This window comes from Crocodylus siamensis, chromosome 10 (genome assembly GCF_052110815.1).
Source record: "Crocodylus siamensis isolate JL-2025a chromosome 10, ASM5211081v1, whole genome shotgun sequence".
NCBI lineage: Eukaryota > Metazoa > Chordata > Crocodylia > Crocodylidae > Crocodylus > Crocodylus siamensis.
Genome location: NC_143404.1, coordinates 20685602 through 20706810, shown reverse-complemented (window position 1 = coordinate 20706810; position 21209 = coordinate 20685602). Strand labels below are relative to the sequence as shown.

Below are 21209 nucleotides of genomic sequence, written 5' to 3'. Positions count from 1 at the left end.
ACATCTTATTTCACTTCCAGCCTTGGGACTCATCTCCTGCCATCCAATTGCCCAAGTCATTTTTGAACCGATAATTGAGCTTCAGTGCTAGAATAAGATTTTTCTCCCTTGCTAATGTTATGAGGATCAAGTGTAAAGGTTATTTCCGGGCTCCAGCTAAGTTAATCTATCAACCTACGCATTCTGCTTGCCAGACTCTGCATTAGGCAAACTGAACTGTTTAGAAATGAACCGAGCAAGTTGAAAACAGTTCAGACTCGCTTGCAAGGGTGAGAGAGAGAGAGAGAAAGGGGAAAAAAAGAAAAAAAAAACTTTCCAAGCATCAAGAGCTTTTCAGCCATATGTGTGTAAAAAACTTCTTCCCAAATCACGTGACATGAGGAAGAGGCTCAAATCCATTACGCAATAATGAAAATATGCCGTTGGCAAAGTTAAGCCAAAACCTGAAGTGCTGCAGGAAGCTGGGAATACAAGGAAAAAGAATCAAACTTAAAAAAAATTGGAGAACTTTAAATTTCAGGCTCTCTCAGAAGGAAGCTGTTTGCAACAATAACTGGGATTCTGGCTACAGTGTGTGACAGTGATTTGCTGTGGAACATCTGCTTAAGATTCAGTAGGTTTTCCAGTGCATGTCAAGATCTAACTGAAGAGATTAGTCCTGGTGAGTAGAATTTCCTTTTTTTCTCCCCCCACTCCTTAGCTTTAACTTTGAAAAACGTACCAAATAAGGTCTAAATTTTTGTGCACTCAGATTTCTGGGACATGCAAAGGAATCCTTAATAGCAAGAGACTCAAAAGAAATAATCCAGTGGGGAAGTGCTCATCACAGACTTTTGTTTGGAGCAGTCAACTGCTTCAGTTTCAGCTGCAACCTTTTCCTCTGTTTTGCCACTGGTGGCTTGTATAACAACATTTTGTACACAAAACTAGTCAAAGATTGCCACAGGTACCAGCTGTTGCCTTAACAGCACACACAATGATGTAATTCCAATTACAAAAAAAAACTTATTTTTCAGTGTGTAAGGTTGACAGCATTTTGCTTACTGGGCAATGGGCCAAATTCATTCCTGGTGTAACTCCAGTGATCTTTACATCTATACAGTACTAAAAATTAAATGCATCTATTTTAAAACATCTGCATTGTTACTAAACAATGCACTTTGTTTAAAACCAAATAATTGATTAGCTTTTTGCAGACAAACCTTGCCTTGCCATTTTTATTAGTGTGATACTATAATACAATTAGCAGTGGAAAAGATTATGATCAAAGAAAAATCAGTCGCTTCAAGAATACCGGAACTGTAATTATTCTGTAGGGCTCCAAAGGTGGGAGGTTGTAGTTTTATTTAATCGATGTGTACAGGAAACATCAGGGTGAAATGAAAAATCAAATCTTTTCACTCAGAAAACTGCTACAGGAAGCATCTGAAGGCATGAAGAAGGAAAATATCATCAGTTTAGGGAGTGCAAGAATTGATCCAGGCAGTCAATATTCAAGCAATAGAGAATATTCTTCCTCCCCACTCTCATACACACAAAACCAGATTGTTTTTGTGGACTTCCTTGGTGGAAAATTACTATTGAGTCAGGTCATTCGTCACTGCCCAACCACCCTTATAGATGGATAAATACTGCTTGCAACTGTAGTCTGATTTTACATTTGCAAAGCAGTTGAGATGTAATAAGGAAAGTATACTACACAATAACAGAAAGGAACAGCTGTTCCTCTGTGCCTGGTACTAAGTGCCATGGCCAAAACCTTTCCTTGCCCAGATCCTGTTTTAATTTCCTTTCATTTATTTTAAATTATACATGGTATCTGATTTCCTAACTGTAAAATTGCTCAGAAAACTCAGTGTGAACAAGATCCTGGGCTGTTATAGTGGGAATCTTCTCTAGTAAGGGTATATGTAGAAACAAATGAGGACAAATAGATTTTCAGAGTAAATAAAGCAGAATACCTTGGGTGGCTGGGTTGGATACAGGGGTGCGGGGGGCGGGTTATACATGCAAACCATTCTAGAAGAGCATGGGTCTGTTCCCTTTTTAGCAGGTAGTCCACATGAGGTAGTTTGCAAGTTATCTATTACATTTACTAGAGGAACCTGTCTTTTAGCTCAGATAACTCCTAGCTCAACTAATGGTAATTTATGATTTTAACCCTGAAAATTCAGGGTTCAAATTCTATGGAATGTCCTACGAACAGAAATGTATTGATTTCCTGGGAAAAGAGAGACCGCTGGAGAAAAAGAAGCTCCTCTTCCAGTTCCTCTGGAAAGAAACAGCTCCATCTGAGTTTGAAGCTCCTCTTCCAGCTAGCTTCTCTCTCTCCATTGGACCCCCTGCTCCAATGTCTTGAGGACTCATGGGCTCACAAGGAATCCTCATGAAAGGAAGGGGGTCACCAAAAGTGGACCAGTAGGTGGGAGCCACATTTTTATTTCACTGTTTCATCGTGTATAATCAACAGAAATACTAGAACCAGCCCAGAAAACAGGGGCATTCCCACTTTTAGGGCCACATGGTCTCCCCTACTTGGAAAGAAGGCTTGTTACATATTTTTATAGCAGGAGCTATGATAAAGTGGGCACGACTACACAAGACGCTAACTGCACAATAGCATAGCATTGCACAGTAGTGTGCTGGGCAAAACCTGTACTAATATGCTACTGCTCAGTAGTAGGCTACTGTGCAGTAAGCATCACTAAAAAGCCAGTGGCGGTCCTACTGCGCAGTAGCGCAAGTTATTGCATATTGATTTAGTACTTGGTTAACCAACCAAGTGCAAAACTTAATGTGCAGTAACTATGGCGCATTAATGACCATATAGACACACTGATTAAGAAGAAAAAAATGAAACAATCCTTTAGGACTTGATCTCTGCATAGAACATGATTACAAATATGCAGTGCTCTGCGTATCTGCTGTATAACGGTGCTCCAGAACCTAACTGTTACAGGCTGTGTGAAAGAACTTTGTACAAAGGATTCTCCCTGAGGGTATGGGTTTTTCATTATTCCGGAAATTCTCCTGCATCATCCCTGAAAGGTCTGGGAACTGTAATGCCATCAAGGAGAAAACAACCTCCTGTCCAGATCGGCCTCTTCCTAGAAATGCACAGAGGACCTGTACTTCCTCTGCAGCCCTTACTGCCTAGTGGACCATCCGTTTCCTTGCTTCTTAGCTCAGGATTGACCCAAGTGCTTCTAAGTCTGTGGAGGGGAAGTCCTGACTCCACTCCTCCACACCCCACCCCAGCCTGCACGTGGATCCAACCCTATGCAAAGAGGGCTTCTGGGTTCAAAAAGGTTGGGGAGATTTTGCCACTGATCCTTCAATGCAAATGCACAAACTGAACTTGGATACGAATCATCTGTAACCATTACTGGATAAGTAGGCCAAAAAGCATCCTTGCTAATTAAACCTATAAAGCTATCCGCTTGTGAAATAAATTGGTGGATGGATGGTTTATTATTGGAAGTGTTAAAAGAAAAAAACATTTTCCGCCTTAATAAAATCTTGCGAACTATTTCTATGCTGAAGCTGAGAGAGAAGCAGGACCTCTGTACAGAGTTATAAAGCCAAGTTTTAACAACAGCTCTAACACCAACCCATCCTGTAGCTTTGGGCAGTCAAGGCAGCAATGTAGAGGTGTCTTCACTAGGGTTGCCAACTTTGCATGCCAATCTGGGCATGCAAGGCTGGTGCCAGACCTGATCCCAGCATGCAGTGTCCAGCTGAGGCTGCAGGGGCCCAATCTGGGCAAGTGTATTTGGATGGTGGCAGCATGAGGCCCAACCCTGGTGTGCAGGACCTGATCCAGCCCGTGGACTGACCACATGCCACTCATCAGGCCTGCAGGGACAAAAGACTGAGCACCACTGCTGTAAGATTTTGAGAACAAGACTTGGTGGGGTGCGTCCCTAAAAGTATTAAATAGTTATACAGAAACTGAGAACAGCCATGTTCCTAATTGGGGCAGATCTGGGGGAAGAGGGCGATGCACTGGTGCACTTGCACCCCCCCCCCCCCGATTCCTGTGCCACCCCAAGTTTAAAACCAACAGTCTGACAGAGGCAGCAGCATTTCTATTCAGGCAGCAGAGAGTGTGTCAACTGACATTATGGCTCATTAAAATCCGTATGATTCCTTCGAACCTTTTCATTGCACAAGTGTTAGGAACCCTCTCTTCTTTTTAATGGTCTTGACATTAAAGACTATTTAATGGTCTTGACCGTCTCTACTTTTAAATGGTCTTAGGTTTCCTTGTACCTGAAGGTCCCCCACCAGATCATCCCCCGTAGCCAGCACCAAGTCCAGCAAGGTGTTCGCCCTAGTGGGATCATATACCTCCTGCATTAGGTGGAGGTCCTAGATGTAGGTTACGAACCTACGTAAGTGGTTAGTCCTGGCTGACTGATCCTCCCAGCAGAATGTCAGGGTAGTTTAGATCACACAACAACCATATCTCTTGACCGTACAGCCTCTGACAGCTGCCCAGAGAATTCCAGGTCTAACTTACCCTCCTGGTGTGGCGGTCTATAGTAGAAGCTATAGTAGTAGCCAAGGTGGGGGTTTAAACCTTTCCCCAGGCTTACTCAGGCCTGCCGGGACCTCACCATGCTCCCCCTCAGCTCAGCTTCCCTGTGGAAGGGAAAGGAGGGCTGCTCTAATGCCCCAGGGCTTCTGGTCTGAGCTGCTGCAGACACATGCCTGTGTTTCTGGAATGAAAAGGGAATGTCTATCCAGCTGCAAAATGGTTCAGTCTCTGCAGGTTAGACTAACCTGCAAAGATTTAATCAGTTCAGGCTTGGGGTTCTGAATGTCTGTCCCTAGCCCAGAAGAAGGCTTGATCACCAGTTTTAAACACAACACACACGCCTCCAAAAAGCAAATTAGAAACAGATTACATATATCTCTCTAAACTATAAGCAATGGTCCCAGGGGTGAAGGTCAGGAAGAAAGTTTAGCGTACAGCAAGTAGTCTGTCGAGAGTCTGTGCTTCAGTGAAATGTCAGGTTTTGTTGAACTGTTGTCCAACACAAATATCTATTTTGTAAAAATGCCCAGCACAGGAACGATGTTTTATGGATATTAACTAATTATTGTAAATTCATCACGGCACAGGACTGTATTCGTTCTGTAACAAACAGAAATACTATGTTTTCTCACACAGAACTTGCACTGTTCCCCCACCAGAACCAGCTGGAGAAAACTGGAGTGAGCATTATATGCGAGGAAAAGAGTTTGGAAATTTGGGGGTAGAGCAGAGCAGTGGCAGTATTAACTGTGCAGGTCTGGAAACCACAGCAGTTAATAGTGTCACCACTCCTTTCCCTCCCTGCTCCTCACCACAAATTCCCAGATACCTGGGGTAACCCCTCCTTCCCAACCTTGTGCCAGATCAGGTTGGTCTGTGGTCACAGTGCAGGGTTGGGCCCTACCCACAGCCCTGGATCCAGCATAAAGTGGACTGGCTTCAGAACCAGTGGATAGGGTTGGACCTGGAATACAGCTGGAGCTAGCATGTCAGATTGGGCCCCAGCGTGCAGCTCCCAGCTCTCGCACACACCCTCCAGCCCCCATCCCTCAATCCCAAACTCTGGCGCATAGCTCCCAGCCTCCAGCTTTGAAAACCCCAGACCTCTGCTACTTACCATACTTCATGGTAAGATTCTTTTTCATCTTGGGACCTTGCAAACATAGGGGGTGAGTTATATTTGAGGGGGGGTACATGTGAAAAATATGGTAATATGATATCTATGATGAAGTACTCGAGCTTTAAATAAATTTATCTTTCATGGAAAAATGAGGAAGGCTTTCCTTATGCTGCAGAGTCTAGTATCTAAGCTAGATTGAAATAAACTAACGCAAGTGCTGAAAGTAGTCCAACTCATAGCTGCATGGCACTCAGATGCATGCAATTCATACTGAGATCCACACTGCCAGTTTCTGAGCTAGTTCATCTGAAGCTAGTGGAGATTAAGATTGCCAACTCTGACTGAAGCTATTTGGGAGATTTTTTTTCCTCCCAACATACATAATGTCATTAACAGGGGTGCACTGATAGAGATTTTTTGGGCTGATACTGATGGCCAATATTTAACGAGTCATATCAGCCAGTACTGATCCAATTGCTGATAGGCAAGTGGGCAGCTTGGAAAGTAGCATCCAGCTGGGAAGTCTGTTGTGGAGGTACAGATTGAGGCCCCTGAAGTGAGGGAGGGAGTGGGAGTGGGTCTGGGGCCAGGGCAGGCGCTGCACAGCCAGGGCGGGTGTACAGAACGAAGCTGCGAGTGGCTTATCCAGGGGACATGGTGGGGGGAGGTGGCTCCCACCACTACACACACCCTGGGAGGGCATGGTGGGGTGTGCCTCAGGATCTGTGTGCATGGCGAGGGTAGGCTGCCACTGTGGGCTGGGGATGGGGGTGGTGCTGGACTCTTCCTGGTGGGGTGCTGGCCTGGGCTGTGCTCAGGGTGGGCGGCAGCACTTGTATGGGGGCTACTAGCTAAAATTCACCATAGCCCTCCTCCCAGTGCTGCTGCTGCCCACCCCAAGCACAGCTCTGGCCCAGACCCCTGCCAGGAATTACTCAGCACAGCCTTGACTCCTGTCCACAGCAACAGCCTGCCCTTGCCCCGCATGCAGATCCGGGGGCACACCCCGCACCATGACCTCCTAGGGTGCGTACAACGGTGGGAACCACCACCCCCTCCCCACACCCTATGGACAAGTCGCTCTGTCCTACACCTCACCCTAGCTGTGCAGCGCCTGCCCCTGCCCCAGCCCCACTCCCTACCTCACCACCGGGACCTCAATCTGTCCGCCCCCCCCCCCACACCCCTTCCCTCACAACAGACTTAACAGCCGGACCCAGTTGCTTTCCATGCTGCCGGGCTGCACTCCTGGCTGCCTGTGTTGCAGCTGAGCGCATGCATGGTGCATTTATTGACAACATTATCAGCCACATCAGCCAAAAAAAGCTGATTGCCAATACTGTCAATTTTCCTTATATCAGTGCTGATCCGATATGGAACTGATGTATTGGTGCACCTCTTGTCATTAATTGTATTGTTCAACCCATTCACAATATCAATCTCCCAGATTGCTGTCAGTAGTTGCTGGGAAATGGATGCTGATTCCGGTAGACTCCCGGGCAATCTGGGACCCCTGCACTGCCCCCACCTGGTCCTGCCTGTCAAGATCAGGCATCGTACCACCCTGAATGCCCAATCTAGTGTGCACGGACACACTATCCAGCCCAAGTGTCCCCCACAGTTCTGGAAATTTAAGTCATGAAAGTTGCACCAGTACTCCCTCACTACCAAATTTTTGGACCCATAGGGAGCCTTGTGGACCACATGACAAGGGTGAGCACACTGTATTATAGCAATAATTTCCACAGGCTAAAGTGGATATTTATCAATTTTAAAATGTGCATCCTCAGAGTACACTTTTGCTTTATTCTTGACAGAATAAGGGTTTCTGTTTTCTCTAGTTACCTTCTCTTCATCACTCAGTACTTTACATATCTCTGTAAGTTCCCTCTTGTTCATCCCTTCTCCAAAGAAGTCTCATTCTTTTCAGCTTATCCTCATAAGGAAATTTATCCTTGCCACTAATTATTAATGCTGTCTGCTTTTGCCCTTTATTTTTGTTATTCCCTGTTTGAGATACTTAATCATAACTGCACCCAGAATTGCTAGCTAAGGCCACAGCAGATATATTATATTACCGATATAATATCTTCCATCATATTGTCCATCCTATTCCTTAGGCATTTTAAGATTTTTCCATCTGTTTTGACTGTTGCTTATGAGGAAAAGTCTTTACTCAGCTGTCCATGGTGATACCTGTTCTGTAGTTTTAGTCATTAATCTGACGCCTTTCACCAGCAACAAATTAACTTAAATATGCATAAAGCATAGGAGAACATAGGAATAAGATGATCAAAATGGCTTAGAAGGCAAGATTAGCACTGGTTTTTGTCTCTCACTCCTCTGCGTGTTCTTAATTATACAGACTGCAGAACTAAGAGTCTCTCAATTCAACAGATTTCTTCAGTGGGCTTGAATTCAACAATTCTCCAGTGGGTTTGAAATTGAAAGTTACTTGGTACTTGCCTCTCTCAGCACGTAATATTTGTTCCCTCCCCTTCGGGATCTAAGATTGTGAAGGGGGAGGCATGTTAAGAGAGATGCTTTTCACAATACTTTCAGTCCAGATAATGGTTAATAATCATCTCATTTTTTAGTGCATGGGCTAAATAGAGAATACTCTGAAATTCAGGCAAAGCCTTGTTAAGTCTTTCTATTAATTTCAGTATGTATCTAGCCCCAGGACACTGCTTGTTACTGTTGTCTAGAACTGCATTGTAACAAATCAGTTCACACCACTGCATTTAATTTCCTAGTTTGCATCTGTGCTCAGTTAACTACTCTGGATTTTCATGACAGTTTTGTACTCAGGCAGTGCTGGAGAACTGTATGATGGCTTGTTAGATTGCTTCTATTAGGCTACTGTCACTTTTATTAGTGTAGAAGTAGCAGCGGTTCCCAACCTGTGGTACGGGTACCACCAGTTGTACCCAGACCACCTGTCAATGGCACACATTAACAGATTTATTATAATTACTTTGTAAGACAAAAAATTGCTGGTGATACCTGAGGTTGTATTATTTTAAATTGGTGGTGCACAATCTGACAGAGTTTGGGAACTGCTGAAGTAGAGTATTTGATATTAAAAAAAATCAAAGTGGGTGGATGATTCTTTCATTTAATATAGAAGAAGCTCTATAATTAGGGAAGATGTTGCATTCTCATGTATGTCTCTGTCCACTGATTAAGCATTTTAAATATCTTAACCTGCCAGACAAGGAATATTAAAATGATAAGCCAAGATCCTGGTTTTCTCTGTTAAAAAAATTCCAAAGTTGTCTAATAAAAAATCCCAAATTCACAGATTTAAATCCCCCAAATCTCTGTTTTTTCACAATTAAAATAAAACACCACTACATCTATATCAGCAACATTATATATGTATATGTTGAACACAGTGTTTTGTTGATATATTTATGTAACGCTTCCGCTGAGCACCTGTCAGCAGCAACAAGGGCCAAGTTCAGTTTTGGGGTACTAAATATATTTCACCTTGGCTCGAGCCCCCACCCAGACTACCTGGGAAACACTAAATGAACCACTAGGGTGTCCACTAAAACCAACAACCCTTCCCTCGTAAGCAGTGTAAGCACAAAATCCAAATTTATTATACAAATAAAGAAAAAACAAAAGTAAACACTAACTATAATTTTAAAACACTATTATTAACTACAAAACAAGGTCTATAAGTGGCACCCTCTTGGGGAGGCTTCCCCCATACCCAGGCAGTCTGGGACATGGGACTCCCCAAAGGGTAGTTCTGGGGGGCAGCACACCTTTACCTGCCCTTCAGCAATGGGCTGGAGAGGGGGGCCATCTCCGGGGAGTCCTATGAGCTGCTCCTTGAGTTCGCTGCTCCACAGGGAGCTACTCGAGAGTGTAGGTTCTTCTGCGCTGCAAGGGGCCCCTTGTTGCTCCCTGCTAAGCTGTAGCACTGATCTCCTCTTCCATATGATGGTTTTGAGGGGTTAACTGCTGCTTTCTTCAGCATATCACACCCCAAAGTTTCTAGTCTTAGTCCCAGATCTGCTGGGGTGGGAAATTGCAAGAGAACTCAAAGACAAGCCAGCCAAACAGAAGAAGAGCCTGAGCAGGAACCAGTGCTTGGTCAGGACAAAGGGCTGCAAAAGCAACAACATGTGCCAGGCCCCAACTGTGCCAGGCCCCAAGCCAGGCCCAAACATGCAGCAAACATACAGTGGGGCCCAGCAACACAACTAGGCTGAGACATAACCAATGTAAAAAACAAAAGAAGGGAGACTCAGGCCCGCCCTGCACCAGGGCCTGAATATACAACAAAAGAGCGCCAAGCCTCTTTAGCTGCAGCCTGGACATTTAGTCTCAGCTACGCTGTTATGTTGAGACCTAACAGCTATGAAACAACAAAAAAGGGCTAAGCCTATCTTGGCTTGGGCTTGAACTACGTTTAGCACCCAACCACACTGCTTGGTTGGGGCATAAACTACAAAAGGGACAAAACCCTGGACTATCTCGCTGGGCCTGGGCTGGTCAGCGAAAGCAGCCAGACCTATACTGCACTGAGGCCTGGATAAATAACAAGAAGTGCCAGGTCTCACCCTGGCCCAAATCTGCCAGCCAAATATGTGGCTAGGGTTCAGCCACACAACTAGGCTGACATGCAGTAGCTGTGAAACAGCAAAAAGGGCCCGGGCCTATGGCTGCAGCCTGGACATCCAGTCTCAGCTGTACCGCAGTGCTGAGACACTACAATTCCCAATACAGGGAGCCAGGACCCCATTCTTGGTCAGCTTGCACTAGGGATAATACACTCCTGGTATCACCCCACTCAAGGCCAAAACTGCCAGCAAGACACGCAGCTGGGGTTCAGCAACACAGCCATGCCGAACCCAAAAGAAGTTGCAACAGCAGTTATAACATGCCAGGCTCTCAGCTCTGGGCCAGAGGGCGCCAGCAAAACTGCCAGGCTCCAACCTTGACTAGTTTGTTGTAGGGATTGACACACCTCCCTTTCCCCTCTCCCCCCATCAATCCCACTCAAAACCCAGAAAAAAAAAAACAAAAGGGGGAAGAAGAGGGAGAGAACAGGGGTCTCAAGCCCTCAAACAGATTTTCTCTCTCTGTACCTGACACTTTCCCGTCACATATCTTCAGTTTGCTTCTCCAGTGAAGTGGGGGAGACCCCCTGCATGGGGAGCAGGTTTTCTGACTCCTAATTCAGCTCTCCACATCTCAGCAACCCTAGGAGAAAGAGACCCACCCCAGGTGGCCTGAACCTTAAATAACTTTTATGACATCATCACAGGGTCCCAATCAAGAAACACCATCATTTGAACACTGGTAATGCAGACCAATCAATTCAAAGGTGGTCAGTGTTCCTGGATCTGGCCGCAGTCACTAAATTGGCTTTCTAGGTTTTTTTAAGGCAGGCAGGGGGGTGGCCAACCTGCAGCTCCTCAGAAGTTAATATACATCTCCTTTAATCTTTGCATAAACACACGTTGATCAGCTTGTGCAAAGATTCAAGGAGACTCATATTAACTTCTGAAGATCTGCACATGGCTCCAAAGCCGCAGGTTGGCCGCCCCTGTTTTAAGGAGTCTTAAGATAATGGTCTGGACAAAATGAAGGGGGAGGGAAGTGGTCCTCTTCCAGTCCCAAAACTCTCCCACAATATACAACAGCCAGAAGCACACACTTTACCACACACAACCCCCAGTGTGTGTGGGTGGTACATTTACAATTTTAAAGCAGTTTGAAAGCCTACCAGTGGCTCAATCATTATAATAAAATACATTTTCAATACCTATATATTTTGGTGTTTGATTTTGTTTTTTTAATCATAGAAAATCAGAGATCCCCCTGGCCCCTTCTCCTCCCTCCTGTTTTGTGGCATTGAGCAGCTCTGGTAAGTCAATGCCCTGTCCATGCCCATGCCATTGCTTCTCACTCCCAACCCACCATACCCCCTCCTCCCACAGTACCCCATCCCTCCCCCACCAGCGCTGCTGGTGCCCCTCACTCCAGATCTATTGATGCAGGTAAGAGGCTAATGTATTCATATCCTAGACAATGCATTTTCTATTTCTGGGATAGATTCGTAGAGGGTGGACAGGGCCAAGTCATCTGTGTAGGTGTACTTTTTATCTGTCCTGGGTGGAAGGTCAAATACATAGATGTTCATAAGAGTGGGTGCTAGCACTGATCCTTGTGGTACCTCATTATGCAGACACTTGTATCTCTTTCTATCTCCTCCACTGGTGGAGAGGATGAAGGATCTGCATGAGGACCAATATGTAAGTGTGGTGATTGCTGACCACCTCCTCACATGTACAGCTTACCCATGCACCCATGATGAGGACTTGGCAAGCATCAATGATAAAGTAGTTGTGTGGCTCCACCATATTAATGATGTGTAGAAGGGGAAATGAAGTATGCAAGAGAAGAAGAAACAACATTCCCAAATACTGGAGATGCACTCACATAATTGCATGACCCAAACCAGGCAAAAAAGTAGACAACCCTGACAGCTACATACCAGTATCTTTGCTATCAGTTGTCTACAAACCACTGGAAAAACTGATCCTAAATAGGATAACTGACATCATTGTTCCACATTTCCCACCAGAATAGGCAGGGTTCCACAAAAGTAGATGAACCACTGACCAGGTAGTAAGGCTTGCTCAAGACATTGAAGATGCTTTTCAAAGGAGGGAAAAAGCAAGTATTGTGCTGATGGATCTAACAGCTGCTTGTGATACCATCTGGCTGAAAGGACTAGAGTACATACTACTCAAGATGATCCCAGATAGGAGAATGGTGGCCTTTATCACTAATATTACCAGTGATAAATCCCATCATTCTCCTATCTGGAGAATGACCCCAGATAGGAGAATGGTGGCTTCTAGTTTTCTTTTTAAAAATAGGCTGGTAAAGTATTCTGACTATACTAGTATTCTCTTTCAGCTTGTGGTTTGCCATATAAACAGAAAGGATTTATTCTATTTTTAGAAAAAAAGAAAAAGTCAGCCTCTTGGCTCCAGAGACTCTGTAGTGCTCTCTAGTTCTGCTGCAAACACTCATGATCGTTCTGCAACGCCCTGCTCTATGACCGCATGATGGGCAGTCAAAAACAACAAGCTTCAGCATAAACAGGTGTTCTTATCTAGAGGACTAGTTCAGGAACCTCTTCAGTGTTTAATTATTCAGAAACTGAGATAGAGGTTGGGGTAGGGAAGGGGAGTAATTAACTATTTACTTTATAACATATGAAGAATAATGTTCGTTTTTTGGAATGTTACTGGTGTTAGCTCATCTCAAATCTCTTAAGTGAAAAGGCAGTGCCTTGCCAGCCAGCAGCATACCCCAAGCATAATGATAAGCACTAAGATATTGGTAGCAGCTTGTGTTATTTCAGGGCCAAGGGTGAAGCTGAAGATATGGGACTTAATTTCATACCTAACAACCAGTGCATGAGCAGAGATGAAGGGCAGTCTGATGATTAGGCTGGGATTTGAAAGACCTGACTTCAAGTTTGCTCTACCACTGGCTTCTTGTGTGACCTTGGAAAACCTATATACAGACTCAGACCCTCAACAGTGTTTGGGCATCACTGACACCCTTAAAATTATTACTTAGCTGCCACCTATTGTAGATGTTTATAGGGTTAGGTAGGAATTTAGATATCAACACTGTAAGTAGCACTTCACTCCGTAAGTAGTATTATTATATAAGTAGTAAGGGAATCAGAATCCAGAACCCTTCCTAACCAAAATATTTTAAGAAATAATAGTAAAAATTGCTATTTATTATACTTCAAATCAGTTGTTTTTATTACACAGTAACTCCTGCAACCAGGGCCATTCATATTAGCTAGTGGGATTCCAAGGACTAACAAAGAGTTAACTTGACCTCAATACAGAAGTCAGGGACAACAAAATATAGAAAAACAGGGTTTGGATTTTAATCAGATATACACGTTTCCAGAGAGATTTGAACTAGAACTCTTAAAACAACACGGGGGCGTGACAATAAGTGAGACAACTTGGTGTAAGCTTAGGAAGGCAGGGATGAAACTATAAGGAAGGTAAGGCTGGATGGGAGGATCCTAGGGTGGGGGCGGGAATGAAGAGGCAGAGAATAAAGTACTGAAGAATGTCACTGATCTCCTGCCAGCACTGACAGCTGCAACATGACAGCTGCAGCTTACATGCAGAGTGAAAGACTGTATAACCTAATAACATGCAGCAGAGTGCACTCTGCTTGCCATAGACTGGAACTGATGGAAACCTAAGGAAAGAGAAGGCTGGACAGACATCTCTGCTTAGCCAGAGGAAGTGAGATCTCAGTCTACTTTTCAGTGAGAAGAGGTTGAATTTTTGACCACACTAACAAGGACTGCTGAGAGCACAAGAACCTATGCTCAGGAGTTACTTCTTTAGAGTCCTGATTGAGGAAGATATTTACGGGAGACCAGTACTACAGATTTAGACTTTAATAATCTACAGCACCTCTTTGCCCTCATTCCACCACTACACTACATTTCAGTTTGTATTGGAGGTGAAAACAGTGGAATACAAAAGAGGGAGAGGGGAAGGGGGAAACAAGGGTCTGAAGAAACAGATAATGAATGGCACTTTCTGTGTTCTTTCCTGCCTACCCTCAGCTCTCCTTCCTTCATGCCTGGGAATCAGATATAAATCCCCAGTTAGGGATGATTTTGCAGCAGATAAGGCACAGCACTGCAAGACAGAAGTCATGAGAGAAGAGAGAGTTAAGCCTCAGACATTCTTATTATGGGAAGTAAAGGGTAGGAGGACTGTCAATATTTAGGATCCATTTCAATCTGGATCGGTTTCATCACCTGATTCACTTCACTCTTCTCTAATTAGCCTTGATTTCTGTAGCAGCACTTGCCACACTGACTGTCAGATGGCTGGGATCCTTCTGCATGCATGCTGGTCTGCCATATGTCAATAAACCTCTGTGTTTCCTCATAACAGAATGCACCATGATCTCTGTGGTTCTTCTCATCTGGACCATGCCCTGTGTAGCTAATCACATTCTCAGTGGCTTTGTTAAAGGAGAATTTCAGGAAGGTCCCAAACAGCTCCTGTGCAGCATGCCAGGGCCACAGGGACCTCCAGGCATCCCTGGAGCACCAGGGTCTCCAGGAACAGTTGGGCGAATGGGATTCCCAGGAAAAGATGGAAAGGATGGGAAAGATGGGGAAAAAGGAGAGACAGGAGATGAAGGTAAGAGGAAGTTATTTCTTAGAGCAACATTAAATCTTTCTGTTATCCTCATGGAGGCCCTCATGTAAAGGTTCAGAGCTCAGAGGACCATCTGAACTTGAAAGTTCCAGTCCATCTTTCTAGCTCAGTCCCACACCCAGCAGCCCGCAACATGTGGCTCAGATATGATTCAGATGCAGTACTCAGAGAATAGGTGGTCTAAGGGCCTCTGTCTAAAGCAGCTGAAACTTGTCAAACTAATGGATGGGAGGTTTTTCTTCTTTTTTTTTTTTAAATCTTATATGCAGGGAGTCTGATTCTGTAGGCTCTTCTTGAATTAAATGGAGGATCAGATCAAACAGTGATCTGAATGTTTTGACTGTTGATCTAACTGTATTCAACAGCTGGTAAATTTATTGGTCTTGATAAAAGAATCACAGACGGCAGTTCTTACATGCCTGCCCATAAGGTCTGAGGTGAGGTTTTCTAGTGTCAGCATTCCCCAAAGTGTTTTACTGGTTTTGGCAGAACGCCTAGTACAGACACAGCCCTGATGTCCATTCTGCCATCTCGAAGGGAAGTGACACAAAAAAGAATGTTAGTGTTTGACTTTCCCAAGCCAGCGAGCTCCTTCTCTGAGCAACTGAATCTGCATGAACTGCTTCACATTAGTTTTGGCACACTGCTTTTTGAAATGCTGTAGTAACCCCCCAAAGCATTGAAAAAACATGGGCCTAGTTCTTATATCAAGACCCCTTCATGCTATGTGGGTAGTATGAGGTGTCCTTGAATTATGAGGAAGTTGCATCGACTTCGAAGCCCTTTTACGCTGCTTGAGTGATGTAAAAAGGCTTTCGGTTTTTTCCACATGAGAAAATCACCCTTTTTTTTTAGACCAACCAGTCCTGCACCCACACTCTTACTGCTTGTAGATGAAACCTAACTGCAAACTATAGAAGCTTAGTCCAGAGAGACAGAGGTCATCCTCCTTTGGGATGGTCATCTTAGTAGTATGGGGCCATCCAGGTAGTATAGCCATTTTCAAAGGGAAAATGGCCATACTACTAGAGTTTGGCTTTCTTTTACCACTTATTAGAAAAACATACATGGGCAATAACTGACAAACAGCCATTTTACCTCCAATTCATTCATATGCACGAGCACCTAACATGGTTTGGCTTAGATTTCTTCCTGATCAAATTAATCTAAACTGAAATGCATCCACATGCACCATTATTTTTCTCACCCCCTTATTTTTTCCAGCTTGACTATGCAGCTTTAAAAATTCACATCCTCATACACCTGTCTCATTTAAGCAAATCTTTAGTGCAAATGAGTAGCAGACTGATTATTTCTGAAAAGAGTCACAGCTATCTTGCTGGAGTACACTAGCATTACTTAAGTATAACACTGTTGCTAATAATACAGTTCAGCACTAAGTCACTGCATGTATCTCCCTAGTTAGGAAGTAGGGACGCCATACATAACAATGGGGTTTCAGTGACTTATCTGAAAGCTGCTCCAGTGAGCTATGAAATAAGGATTTACCTCTATTTTATGTAAAGTAGCATTGACATCAAATGCTCCTATCCATTGGGATGGAGTACTGATTGGCAGTTGCAGCAGAGATGCAACCACCAGATTGCTTTGAAGACTGAACTTTTCCCAGTCATGGAGCTGATCCCCTCCCACTGTGAATCAGGCATGTAAACTAGACAGCATGAGGGAAAACTACATTATCACTATAAATGGATAAACAGGGGAAAGGGTCCCCTTCCAGTGGTAGGAATTTGAACTCATTTTAAAATGGGAACAAGAAAGGCTTTACGGGCAGCATCACCTACCTAATATAGCTTCATACTAGCTGCTGTCTCAGTTTTCCCTGTGTTTCAAGGCAATTTATCTTTTCACCTTCAGCACCCCATTTAAGCACTTGCTTGTACTCACGGAAGTAGCTGGCTTATCTCCTCAGCCCAGGAGGGACTCACTACTGTATCCAAAATTTCTGTGGAGGGCACAGATTTATTCTTCAACATAAAACTTAAAATAACAAAAAGAGCCCCTTTATAATGTGGTACAATATCAAAAGGCTAAGCCTGGTTCAGGACCCTCTGTTGACATCCACACCCTACTGGCAGCTCTCTCATGAATTAACTGATTAGTTAAGTACGTGCATTCAAATAATCTGGGAGACTTTTCCTAGGTTTGTTCTCCTGGTAAGAGAGAGCCCCATGAGCCCCATGCATAGACATTTGAATACTGAGGCCCATGTATAGACATTTGAATACTGAGGCCCTGATGAGCGGAGAACGTGCAATGCCTATACTGTGCAGCTGGTCGGGCAGGGAGGGTGCGGGGCTGTACATGCTCTGCAGGCTCCCTTAGTCTGCCTAGAATATAACAGCAGTGTATAGGGCAGCCCGGATTGGCTGACCCCAGATTGCCCATAGTCAGCCTGTTTCCCTGCGGCACAATGTGGGGATTGTAAAAGGGACATGTTCTTGCTCCCTGCGGAGCAGCAGAGTCCAGTGAGTGACACAGTCTTCTGATGGAGGGTTGGAGAATGCTGGAGGACCATTGTCTCTTCTGATCGAAGCCACAGCATGTACAGACATTTGCTGTCCCAGAAAAAACTCTCCTAGGAGTGATTTATCTCTGGTTGTTCCCAGGTTATTCTTCTCCTGGAGCAGTCATTTTTACTCTAGGAGAAAAAACCTGAATATCTGTACATTCATGGTTTCTTCTGGGAAAGCAGCAACTCTCCCAGGAGAAACTGAATATTTGTATGAGGCTGTGTCTATTAACTGAATATACAATATAGATTAATCACTGGTACTCAGGGCTCTTGGCCATTGAAGGGGCAGGACACTTTTTTACAGGAATCTTTCGTTATAAGGTACATTATAACATTTGTGTTAGAAAAACTAACATGATTGATCAGCCATGGCAGCCATCCAGCCCCAGGTAAAATGTCATCAGAGCTGCCTCTATATTGTAGTTATTGCTATTTTCTTCCCACATGTTAATTTATTGCTGCAATGATAACAATCTCCTCCTGTCTTTCACTGAAAATTCACAGGAGGCAATTTGTCTTCCAGGATCACAAGGCCGAACAGGAAACCCAGGTAAACCAGGAGCTAAGGGCAAAGCAGGAGCCATCGGCAAAGCAGGTCTGCGAGGTCCAAAGGGTCTAAAGGGAAATCCTGGGAAAAATGGAGCCCAAGGAAACAAAGGACCCAAAGGGAACAAGGGTGATACTGGAATGCCAGGTCCTTGCAGCTGTGGTGCTAAAAAGGCCAAATCTGCCTTTTCTGTCGCAGTCACAAAAAGCTACCCAAGAGAGAGGCTACCCATCAAATTTGACAGGATCCTCATGAATGAAGGAGGGCATTATAATGCTTCCAGTGGGAAATTTATATGCGGCATTCCTGGTATTTACTACTTTACTTATGACATCACTTTGGCCAATAAACACTTGGCCATTGGGTTGGTTCACAATGGACAGTACCGAATAAAGACCTTTGATGCCAACACTGGTAATCATGATGTTGCCTCTGGTTCAACCATTCTCTCCCTGAAGCAGGAGGATGAAGTGTGGCTGCAGATCTTCTACTCAGAACAAAACGGGCTCTTTTATGATCCATACTGGACAGACAGCTTATTCACTGGCTTTCTGATATACCCTGACCAGGATTATCTCAATGAAATATAGGAGAAGACTGTAAAAAAAAGTAGAAAATGAGTTTTGAGAGCTGATACCAGTGAAGAATGGCCTCTATGTGTGCATGTGTTAGATCACTGTAGGACTTGGCATTCTCAGAGCTGTTAGGCTGTATTAGCTTTTTGGATGTCTGCTCTCCCACATTATCAAACATTGCACCCCATAATATAGAATCCATGGGAAGAATGTTACTTTAGCCTTCTTCTGGTTTTTAAGTTCCTTGGAATTGTCAGCTACATTTTCTACTGCCAAGCAAATATGCTGTAGCTATCAATCCTGCAACTTTAACACCATGACAGAATCCTGTTTTTGTTTTTTAATAAAACCAAATATATACATTGAGAGCCAAAAATTAATCTCCTGCAGCCTGCTCTCAGGAATCTATTAGAGACTTTGTCTATTCCCCTTCCTAAAAGGAATCTTCACTAATGCAAAGTTCAGGTTAAATAACCACTTCAACATCAGGAAATTCCCAGCCAAGATGCTGACAGACAGCTACAATTCTCAAGCTTTTAAGAGCACTGTTACAGAGCAAAGCAATGTGACCAAACTAGGAACCAGTACAAAGTAAAGATATCCTCCTGTTTCCTTGGTAGTCAATTGTAAAACTTCCTGTTAAATGCAAACTTCTCTCAAGTTCCAGTTAATGGGTATTGATATACTCAGTACCTAGTAGAATGGGTCCAGGATGCATAAACTTGGGCCTTGGAGAGTTGCCAAACCTGAAGCCCTAAGTCTGGTTGCACCCAAACTCTAGTAAAGCTGGGATCTGAATCTAAACCTCATGGTTACCTTTGACAAACACGAAGTGAGACTCCAGTCCAAATCTGCATCTGAACTTTGAACTATGCTTGCATCCTTCAGACTGAACATAAACCTTTACTCCAGGAACAACTTTTATTAATTTCTCTCCCTGGCTTTTGTTGGTTGGGTACGTATGGTACTGCTGAGGCTCTGTTCTAAGGCTTCAACAACTACTCACTTATCCAGGATGTAAATGGTGTCACCAAATACTACATGATCACGTTTATTTTCACTTTACTGTGTTAAATATTAGTGATGTTCCAGAATCACGCACCTTTCTTTCTCCACTAGGTGAGGAAAAAGACAATAGTTACTTGTAACAGATTCTTTTTTTAGCATTGCTCCTTCACTTATAAGCATTTTGTCTGGTGATAAGAGCACAAAGTTCTGGCTCTGTTATGGTAACAGTACTGTAGTTGAGATGAAAGCTCCCCTGATATAAAACTGCTACAGTCTGACTGTTAGCTCCAGGAATTTGTAACCTCCATCTTATTATTATGAAATGCTTATAACACAGATCTCAGTCTGGCAGCCAGATAAGAGAAGCTTCTCTTTTTCAATAAATTATGGGCCATATTCTTCCCCTGATATGTGCACCTTTGGCTCTCACAGTCACAGTTCTGTGATCGTCTTTATTCTATTGCTCTAAATGAAAATTCATATGAAGTTTCAGCCCCTTTAAGCCTCACATTTATACATTGAGGGGAAAGACCACAAGAGCAATATGGGATTTTTTAAATTGTACTTTTACAAATCCAAATATGCGCATGATTTTTGTTAACTATAACTGTGCTGCTTTTCATTAAAATCGAGCTGCTGTTTTTAAAATAAGTAAAAAAATAAATAAAGCTGAATTAAAACATTTCTGAAGTGGGCTGGTACTGTAATAATGAAAACTAGAAAATACCTCTAAACTTAATGAGACCAAAACCAGACAGACTCACTGACCATGGGCATTGTACTCTTGTAAAGTGAGTAGAAAGACATGGGCTGCTTCTCTTACAGGCTTCTGCTGGGCACCGCTAGGTTAATTTGTGTGAAGAGGTGGGATCCCTGACTGACGTAATGGTGCCAGCACAAATCTGTGCTAGAGATACAGCTACATCAATGAAACCGTGAGTGTTTTACCAGTAGCTTGCTTTGCTTTGCCTGTTGGGATGATTTATCTATAGCAGGACAAAATGGAGCTTTGCTGGTATAGCTACACTATCCATATTATGAACATTTTGCTGATGTGTACAATTGTTTTTCTACTACTAAAGCTCCTAGTGTGAACATAGGCAGGGAAGGTGGGGAATACCAGTTCTCCAGCATGCTCCCCTCCTTTCTTGGGATCACACAGAAACCCCTACGTGAATGTGTGTGATTGTGGTAGGTGAGGAGGGAGCAGCCGTTGCTCCTGCATCCCTGTCAATTATTCAGATCTGCTTTCTGCCTCCCTAGGGATCTTTCCTGGAAGAAAGTCTGATCTGGTTCATGTTGGCATTCACTGTAAACCTCCAGACCGCTCCCTGGGGATGGCTGTTAATATTCATTCCCAAACTCTCTTTCAGCGCCTTTGCAATGTTCTCTGCTCTGTACTCAAGAGGGCACTCTTCTCTCGCACACAGAGATCTTCCCCTTCAGCACAAAGGAGAATCAGCTGGTTTCACACATCTCTAGAGTTAGAACTTCTATTAGCTTAGGATGGAAAAGCATATAGCTTTTAATATCTCTGGCACGTATTGCTTGCATGTTATGAACCATGATCTCGGAAACCATGCCCTGCCATTCATTTAAACTACTTAACTAAATGCTAAGCCATGCAGTAAA

At 43.8% G+C, this 21209-nt stretch overlaps 1 protein-coding gene across 1 annotated transcript; it reads left to right on the top strand.

The window, feature by feature from the left end:
• The first annotated feature begins 240 nt into the window (after nucleotides 1–240).
• On the top strand, nucleotides 241–20255 carry C1QTNF2 (C1q and TNF related 2). The gene is made up of 3 exons (XM_090020704.1): nucleotides 241–661; nucleotides 14642–14893; nucleotides 17971–20255. The coding sequence occupies exons 2-3, from the start codon at nucleotides 14650–14652 to the stop codon at nucleotides 18582–18584; spliced, it is 858 nt and encodes a 285-aa protein (XP_089876830.1). The 5' UTR covers nucleotides 241–661; nucleotides 14642–14649; the 3' UTR covers nucleotides 18585–20255.
• The last annotated feature ends 954 nt before the right edge of the window (nucleotides 20256–21209 follow it).